The following is a 10,018-nucleotide window of genomic DNA, read 5'->3' as shown; positions in this document are numbered from 1 at the left end:
TCCCTCGATACGTGTGAAGCTGAGGCGCAATCACGGTATCTTATCACCCCGCCGCTAAGCAGCAATGGACAGGAACATCGAATTCGCACCTCAAACGTGGCAGCTACAGGAGAAAGAAAAAATCTTCAATGTGTTTAGAATTTATCAAGCCCGATTTGCGGAACGAAATCGGTTTTTGGCCTATCGGTGTCCTTTGGGAAATTTAACACAAAACCCACAAAAGCCAAAGCGGCACACCACACACGACGCAGAAGGCGCATTGGTTTCCGTACCGTGATCAATACAGTGATGAAATTTTCAGTCTACCTGATCGTTGCCGTTGAATTGAAAATTCGCTTTCGTTCTTTGTTTCTTTGCCAATACGCCAAAGGCAACGTCAAAGGTATTCCCCAGGTATTGGTGCAAAGTGGAAAAACAACAAATAGAAAACTCTCAATGGTGCTGGAGGAAAAAAACCCAATTTTATCTTTTATCTTTCAACTCCTGAGGACCGTTGGTATTGAAGGAAAATCGTCACCTTTTTCCTACGCTACTCGAAACAGAGCAAGAGATTCAATCAAAGCTCCGACGCAATTGGAGTGTCGCGTGTCGCGGCTTCAAATCTAAATCTGAACATTAGGGCAAGAATTGGAGGAATTCACTAGAAATCATACAGTCGTATCGTGTGAGCTACTTTGATGTTTACCATCGACATGTGTCACCAAGAACGCTAAGCGTGCTTTCAAGACAATTTTTGTTGCTAAGACACTGAGAGAGAAGAACTTTGAAGAGATATTTCGGTTGTAAGACGTGAAGAAAAGCTGATTTTAAACCACTCAAATCTTTTAAAAATACACCTTTACTCTCGACGGCCAAGTAACTTAATTTTCAAACTCCACCATATGACCTGCTATCCAATCGTAGAACTTATCCACCCGTGTATAGACGGCCGGTACGCCGCTACCACACTTTTGCGGCCCAAAGCTTACAATTCCCACGACGTAGTGTAGTGATTTGATTGGCTTCATAAGCGGACCACCAGAATCACCATTGCAGGTATCTTTGCCCGGGCTTCCCATCGCACAGAATTGGCTATCCGTGAGCGAAAGCTTCACACGCCTTTGGTACGTTTCATTGCAATTTTGAAAATCAAACTCATCAAGTGGTACGAATAGCTTGTACCGACTTCCAGTAGCTAAAAATAAATAATTAATAATTAAAATTCTTGCAAATTATTGAGTATCACTTTGACCTCACTCACCTGTTTCCGTTCGACCCCATCCAGCAGCCCACATATTTCCAAAGTATAGCTTCTCTTTGTTCGGTGTACTTGGTTCCGGGAGGCAGATAGGCTTTACAAATGCATTGTACTCTGCCTGTCCAGCGAGTTCAATCAGTGCAATATCATTCGCACGATCGACATTATTACCGACGTAACCCTCGTGAATGATGATTCTTTCGTAGCCAAAGTCCTGCACCGGTGCAGCACAGGACAGCTCATCATCCAGATCTTCACAATCAATATCGGAGTCGGTGTCCCACTCGCCAAGACGAACTTTATGTCTGCAAAGACCAAGCCATTGTAGTCAAATCGCTTTAAAGAGGATTTTTTCTTTTCGGAACAGCTTAATCTCTAACAGACTTACAGCTCCATCCCAGATGGAAGTCGTACGAAACAGTGTGCTGCCGATAGGACATATTTACGATTGAGTAGCACTCCACCACAGGCGAATTTTTTCGTTCCCTTTCGCTGGTTGTAGTACTGTAGCAGCGCCATCCACGGGTACTGATCGATGGAGGTCCGTTGTCCACCAACGATACGATTTTCCATCTGCATACCGCATGTCTCATCATTCACCGAACCCGTCCGACAAGTTAAACCCTTCCGACGATCACAAACATGTCGCAACAGGTACGCATCATCCACCTCCGTGCGTGTACTCTTCAGCAGCAGGATCATATATTTCGGATCGTTCTTAAAATGTACACATCGTCCAAAGTTACTCTCGACGCGGCAGATAGTACCGGGTGCAACATCTGTCTCTTAAAAGCACAAAATAGTTCAAAGAGATGGGTTAAAGTTACAGCCTTTAAGGAACACAAAAAAATAACTAACCTGTAGCGAAACTTGGACCAGCAAGAGTTAAAATAACCACCACAACAAATAATCCGGATTGGAACATTTTGATTGCACTGCAGAACAATCACTGAGATGCGAATGGTTCAGAATTCGATGAACAAGCGAACCAGCACGCAAAATTTAAACAAATTCGAGTGATAAGTGATAATTAATAAGTGACTGAAGTGATAAGTGATGAATATATTTTTTTCCGTGCCAATGTAATTCTTTATTCCGGTTCCATAGTGAGTAGGAGCAATATTAAAATGGTCAAAAAATAATTAGTTTTAAAACATTATTTTGTTATTAAAATTCACATATTGTCAAAAGACTTAAAAAAATTGTTTTAGAATTAATTTTTATTTTTATTTGAATTTATGATGCCATAAAAAATTGTTTATTGCGAAAGGTCTATAGTCCTGTTTAAATTCAGCAAAGGTCATCTTTGACTGATAATAAATGAACAATGATTCAAGATCACTCGATGATCGTGACCTGCTTATTTGCCGCTTCCATCACTGACGAGCAGAGGGATGGTTTTAAATTTTTATTTAAAATGTCTCGATGTTAAATTTCTAGAACCTAAACTCCCCATAGTATTATCGATTTATATTAAAACCCCAACAAACGAACAATTCCACTAAGAGTCTTAGTCGTGAGGGAACTTATTTTCCCAACAAAAAAAAAAACATTTGCCCATCAGTGCGCATAAATCCAGGCATGTATTTATTAGCGTAAAGCCTATCTATTCATAAGCCCATGTGTAACGTATGAAGGGAATAATGAATGAGTGTCGCTACAAAACCACTCCCGCACCGAGACTAATGAAATGTTGAAAATTTGATCACGGAAACAAAGACGAATGTAGAACATTTCCCACAAAAGCGCATTGCAGGAACGATAGAAGAAACAACAAAAACATACACTCCCATAACTGCAGAGGAGATTAAAACGCACGACCGTGAATGGGTCTGGGAATCAATTTTCTGCTCCATGCGAAACAACATTCGGAGACACATTCCCTTTCTAAGCATCCACCATCCAAATGGGCCCCTTCTGTGGCAGCGTTATTCAATTGATTCGGGATAATAAATGTAAATCTATTTACGAAGGACATCCGACTGTACATCTTCTGTGCCGTTTCGTACGCAAATCGTGCATCCACGCAACACAGATCGCAAAAACCGGTGCAAAGAGTAAACGCAAAAAATTAGTGAAAATCCCTATTCGCAGCTATCCGCGGATGCGGTTCGTTTGGAGATGCGCCATTGAGAGTGGAAAAGATGCAAAAAAAAAATAGCTCAAAGCAAAACGCGTAAAGGGCGATGAATGACTACCAGCAGCGTGCGACAGGTGAATTGCAATTAATTTATTCTAAAATAGACAAACAGCTTCTCCTTTGTGTAAGTACAGTACAAAATAAGGATTGCCGAGAGAGCACTGTCCACACCCTCGTCAGCAGGCTGTAGAAGCAGCGGGGAAAAGTCACGTCCCAAACAGCGACTAAGGATGAAAGCTTCCTTAGCTTGTTGTACGGGTTGATGGCAGAGAATTAATAGGTATTTAAATGGATTCCTTATTACCGGCATCGAGAAGAAACGGTGCAAGAGTACCGTGCAGCAACATTTTAATACGATGAGTGCGTCGCAAGACCAACGCCGCAGACCGTCGGCGGATGATGGGGCAAATTAGTTCGTCTGCTTACTTACGCTGTCAGTGACGCCCCGTTCAGGAGTCAGTTTCGCTGCACATTTTGACAGGCGAATGCGTACAAACAGTTTTCTGCAAAACAAAACAAAAAAAAGTCCAAGATCCATTCGGCGAAACGTGAATAATTATTGGGTGTAGTTGGCCGAAAGGAAAAGCCGATGCCCATGTCGATCGTACGGTGGGGGAGTGACTTTATTGGTGGTTTGGTTCCGTGATCCGGGCCAGGTCGGTGAGCTTTAGTTGAGATGAAAATCCTACCGACCGGTTGTTCGCATTAGGTATGCAAAGACATTTAAAAGAACCGTGCAGATGGGATGAAATGGGGTGGACATCCAGTAAAGGTTGCTCGGTAGGACGAGGGGAACTGTTGGCAGGACACGTTTGATTTCTTTTTGCTGTTCAACTTCAGTACATCGTTTAATGCCAACTTGTGTATGAATTGCAAATTATTTGCAATGCAACAACCTTTGGGTTGGTCGGTTGGATTGGTTCAATTAATTGGGTCAAAGAATTGTAATGTCTTTTATGAAAAAAACAAATAATTTTAATGCCATGATTTTTTATAGAACTATAATTCATATTGGTATTTTAGAGAGACTTGAAGCTTGATAAATTCATACTTTTAGTTCTTCGCAGAAAAAAAACCTTTAATAATGTGCTAATATAATAATATATGTACTTTATAATGTAATATGATTTTTTTGTGAATCTGAATCAAATTTCTTATTCTTTGAACTTAATGTGTAACATTGAATCTATATTATGAAGATTCATTAATTCTCTCACATTCTCTTGTTGTTGCATGTGGTAAGGACGGCGATTTATTATAACTGGACCTGGGATCAAATTGCATCTTTGCAAGCAGAACTGGATATCTCGCTACAGGCGAGTAAAGTAAAAGAATACATAATTTTGAAATGGTGAAGTCTTGTATGAATTAATTTAGAATTGTTTAACCTCAACAATGAATGTGGTGAAAATTAATAGTTCCAGTTAAAACTTTAAAGTCTTATAAATGATAAAGTCTTTTATCAGATGTGTAACTTGTCCCATGTAGCGTCTTTTACCATGGTTGTCTATTTTAATGTATCGCTCAACACCTTGCGGAAGAACACAGTTACCCCATGTTGGGTGCAATAAGTGCTTTAAATATCTTTTATTATTAAATTAAATATTTTTGCCTGAACATTTTTTTAGTTTGTTTCGACTTTAAGTCTTATTGAGTTGCCTACTCAGATCTTCTAGTTGAACTTTTAAAAAAGACAGTTACACCAAACATGAAACGACACTTGGACATTAAAGAGTTAATACATTTTCTCATACCCGGTTAATAAATCATGTATTCGTGCCAAACTTTTTCAATTTGTTTTTTTTTTTCAAATCCACTTATAAAATCAGCGGGATTAGGTTTTTTTCGATATCTGGTTAATAGGCTCCTTTAAATATTAAAAAAGTTGCGATAATTGAGGATTTCGATAAAATTTCAAAATAGGTCTAAAACTTTACAAAAACATACCAAATACACACAATGAAGATCGATATAAGTGTTAAGAATGTTCGCTCATAAATTTAACATCACTTATTCGAAGAAATCTATTTCCATTTTCCTCTCGATTACTTTCAGCGAAAGCAAAAACCAAAAATCATGCAACAACACTCCCTGGGAAAAAAACCGCTGGAACCCATTGCTTCTTCTCTGGAGTACTGATTGCATAAATCGTGCACTTTCAGCAAACGCCAAACCATCCGTTCTGTCTATCTTGATGGACAATGTTGTTGCATCCCAGACGCTCTTCGCTTTCTACACGTACAAAACGCCTCAAGCACATCGAATAATCCCATAAGGTGTTGCAACCACTTAGCGCACAGCAGAAAAAAGGGAAATTCCTACCACAAATGGCCAGTCGATCGGTGAAAAGTAACTGGCGCATCCTTCACGATCGATCACTTTGAGTTCACAAAACAAAAGCTGTTCAATGACGTCTTCGCACCATCTGGCAGCCGCTTCCCAAGCAGTGTAAAACGCGTTTGGATTGAATGAAAAAAAGAGTAGAAAATAAAGCAAAATCAATCACCATTTGAAACGGTTTTTAATTAAACAATTTATCAGATTTATGTAACTTCCCAGCACTCGGACATAACGACGATCCCTTACGGTGCGAGGAAGGAAGGAAAAATGGTAGCGACCGGGAACCGGGTCTCGGTGGTGCATATTAAGTTAGCCAAAGTGGTAACATTAAGAAACGATCAGTCAAAGACCGGGGCCAAGAACTCACGAAAAGCAGTATAAAAACAAGAGTGAAAACCTCCCAAAGGCAAGACACTTGAACTATGGGCACGTCTTTTGCGGCGTCTTTTAATGCTAAACTTCCCTCGCGAACCATTCTCCCGGTCACCGGGATCACCTCCACCCAAGCAAGCAAACCATTCGAGATGGCCAATAATGTACGCGCGAGTCGTGAGATGGGCGCGCGCGCGCGCGCAAAAATGTGCCCTAGCAACGTTTGCGGGGAGATGATGGGTGACGCATGACGCAACGTGAGTGTGCGCCAGTGAGGAGCGAAGGAAAAGGGAAGTAAATTGATCTGTCTGGAGATTTTTTCGAGTGCTGTCTTGAGGATTAATGTTTTGCTCTTATTGTTGTTGCCTGATATCGCTAAGTGTTGCGGTCGGGGTGTTTTTTTTGTAGCTTCTCTCTCCCGGGTCTTTCATATTTTTATGACGCTTTTTTAAATATGGTTCCTTCCCATTCGCCCATTTTTAACGGTCTACGGTTTTGCGTTTTGTGGCTATCGGTTAGAGAGTGTGACTAATTGAAATGTTATTCAACCGCCCAAAGATTGACATGTTTCGGTGCTATGCCGGTGCCGGATCGATACGCTTTCGTACTGGAGTAATGTCGCACGAACAGAGCCTAATCGGATCGCTTTCATTAGATTATGCTAAGAGGACATTTACTTTATTAAATTACGTTTTAAATAAAGCATTTACTTAATTTTTGACAAGATTCTTTCATATGAATCTTTAATGTAGAATCATTTGAAGTATCAGTTGGCTCTGAAATGAAATCATGAATGTGAAAGATTAAATAATCTCCCTAATTTAATTAGCAGCTACTTTATTTTCTTTAAGGTATTTATTTAAAAAAAATATTACGTGCTAGTTTACAAAGTGAATGGAAGACATGAAAGTATGTCGAATAGATTTTATACAGAAATAAACACTATGTGAAGATGATGCAGTTGGCTAACAAACGTAGGATAAGAAACGATAAGGATCTTCCTTAAACTAATGTTACATACAAAAATTATATGAAGGGAAAATAAGTTTAGAGAATGATAAGGATTGAGGATCTTCAGCAGTAAATGCTTAAAGCTTAAGATACTTTGCAAACTTGTACTCCAAGATCTGTTAGATGTTTGGGAGCATACTGAGCAGACCGAGGACCCTCGATCCTCTACAGTAGCAGTCTACGTAAGATCTTGTTATTCACCAACAGGTTTTATTTTTGTCTATGGACCAACGATAGTTGACAGATGTTGCAGTTCGCGCATCTAGACCCATCGCCAGTTTACGGACTCCACGGACTCCAGGTGACTCTACGGCTACATTTGCATCCGGAAGTTTGACAATCATAACTCGGGCGAAGGGTTTTGCTGTTGATGCTGCCTTGAGTCGTGAAGTACGCCAAATGCAGTCTCTGTTTGGTCTGTGTTCGGATCATATCTGTTATCATCACAAGACATGTTTTAGGACCCGATCCTCAAACAAAAAAGCCTCAGACAAGTTATTCTTATGGCTTTTCTTATGTGATACAACAACCTACACAACATATAAATCCGTAAAATTTTTTGCAGAAGAATTAGAACATTGAAAAATATAAAGTGAAAAATCTATAAACATGTTTAAACCTTTAGACATACATAAATATTCCAGGAAAATCATTAGATATTCAAGAATCTCATGAGGATCATTAAAAGTAGGAGTTTTTGAATTCTTTCAAAAACAATCTTTAGGGTTTCATAAATCTTCCCAAGAGAAGTGCGGAGACTTTTAGTGGATGTAATGATTCAATACGATCCACGATTTTACGATCATATTCATTACAATACTATTCTTAATCATATTTTCAGGATTTTCCTCATGAAAAAGTAAAGATTATTATACGCATCTTTCAGTTATCTTTTTTCTCCGTATTACATTCTAAACACAAACGAACTCTTTCTTACAACGTCCAACAAATTAACCGCAATGAAATTGGCTCAATTGTTAGTCCATTTGTCGCCGTTGTAAGCCTTTCATTCTTCATCTTAATCGTAACGTTCAAAAGGTATTCTACACCTCGTTCTACTGCATCAGCAATAGACATGGATGCTGTTCTGAAAAGAATACAAAAAAAAGAAACGAACCTCGAACATAGCTCAAAATTGGTGTTTCTTTCTGTATTCTTCTAGATTCGATTCCTCGTGGAATTTACACGCACGCTGTATTTTTTTTCTGGATATTGTGTTCCTCTTTCAGCATAAAGTACGGCCCGGCTGCTGCCCCATTCAAGTGTCCGAAGAAAATTGTTCTTTTGATGTTAGATTTGTTCGCATCATCGGCCCTTCATCAGCAACACAGTGGAGGAACATTTAGCATCGGTCAGCATTCAACCACACAGAGCTAACGGGGTTAGGATAAGTTCTGTTTCCACCCTGTAATCGGTGATGATGGTTTCGTTGTTTTCCCTTTTACCCCCTTTAACGCGCACCCTATTGCGATGATCATCTTCTGCTTTAAACCGTCCGTTGTACATTAAATGGGAGAATCTTTACGTCGTCTTCAATTCATAGACATTCGCTCTCCAACAACAAAACGATCATTCTTCACCGTTCCGTGCACGGGGAAGGTGGTAATGGAAGGGGTTTGGGGTAGGGGTTTTAGGGTTGAGGTGCGAAATAACTCTATTAACGGAGTTCCAACAAAATGGGGTGTAAAAGTGCTGCGAGTCCAATTTCGATTTGATTTGGTTGTTTTTTTTTTACTTCTCGCTTCTCTCGCTCTTGTTTTCAGAAACCTCGGCGCGGAAACTGCCGAAGCGAGTAACAACTGTCCGATGAATTATGCACGGTTTAAAGCGATATGAAAATTTCTTTCTACTGCTTTCTGTACAATTATGCCACAAACGGAATTGGGAATGCCTGGATGAAGAGATACCAGTGGATGAAGCACAATAAGAACGGATTTGAATGTCAGAGCGAACCCTGCAGTACGGTGAGGTCTTTCAAGATGAAGAGCTTTTAATTTAGGTCATTTTGCTGAAGCTGATAAATGCAAAGCATTATGAAAATTTTGCCTGTTCCGGTCTAGCTTAAATTGGTTCCAAGCAAACTAATATGCAGGAATAATAGGGAAGGAAAGGATCTGACCTACTGCAGATTGATGAAATCGATTCATTTGCAGTACAATAAATTCCATTCAAGTTGTTGTGAAGTAAGTTGTTTTGCTATTTAAAAAAAAAAATATGTTAAATGAAAACTTTACTTAAATGGTTTTCCCCACAGCGATCCAGAAGAAGTAGCAAGAGATTGTTTTCCCTAATAAAAACCAATCCCTCGATCTCTGCGGATGCAGAAAATGTAAAACTAATCGATCCGCAGACATAATTGTGTCGAACTGACATTTCCGTAGGCGATTGTTCTTCCCACGGTGGCGTTTCCGATTCATCCTCCGCAAAGGACATTCGATGTATTCGGGCCTTCTAAAAAGGCCCTCCATATCTCCAACAACATATCCCTCCCATGGTACACACACACGCACGATACGCAAATGGAGCGTAACGCACCCAGGCGAGTGTGACAAATCATCGTCAACTGTCGACGTCACAGGACATTCCATGCCCGGAAGTGGCTTTGCGTGTAGAAATGGCTGGGGGAACATTCGCACTTCACTACACCCCAAAAATGAGTCTCAATCGCGCGTCAATCAGGCCCGGTTCTGGTCGAAGGACAATCGCAATTCGAATGATCGTCGAAACGAAGGCGAGCAGAACGAAGGCTCTATCCCTGAACTAGACAGCAGACCGGCTAACAACTACCTTTTTTTGGTGGAATTTTCCTTTTGCCAACCGAACCGGTGGCGGAAATGAAAACGTGACTTTCCGATAGTGTCCTACCGATTTTGGACGTCGTTTTCAACCGTCGCTACGATTTCGCCACGCTTCCGAGG

The 10,018-nt window shown here is 40.2% G+C and overlaps 1 protein-coding gene across 2 annotated transcripts; it reads right to left on the bottom strand.

Moving 5' to 3' along the window:
* Positions 1-820: 820 nt before the first annotated feature.
* On the bottom strand, positions 821-4,282 carry LOC125767561 (CLIP domain-containing serine protease 14D-like). 2 transcript variants are annotated; one of them, XM_049434241.1, is made up of 4 exons: positions 2,096-4,282; positions 1,626-2,022; positions 1,241-1,542; positions 821-1,174 (listed from the first exon to the last, which is right to left on the bottom strand). In XM_049434241.1, the coding sequence occupies exons 1-4, from the start codon at positions 2,160-2,162 to the stop codon at positions 861-863; spliced, it is 1,080 nt and encodes a 359-aa protein (XP_049290198.1). In that variant the 5' UTR covers positions 2,163-4,282; the 3' UTR covers positions 821-860. The 2 variants fall into 2 exon arrangements, with proteins under 2 accessions (XP_049290198.1, XP_049290200.1); XM_049434243.1 differs by having other exon boundaries at positions 1,626-2,016.
* Positions 4,283-10,018: the final 5,736 nt, after the last annotated feature.

This window comes from Anopheles funestus, chromosome 3RL (genome assembly GCF_943734845.2).
Source record: "Anopheles funestus chromosome 3RL, idAnoFuneDA-416_04, whole genome shotgun sequence".
Lineage (NCBI taxonomy): Eukaryota > Metazoa > Arthropoda > Insecta > Diptera > Culicidae > Anopheles > Anopheles funestus.
This window is presented reverse-complemented; position numbering and strand designations above follow the sequence as displayed.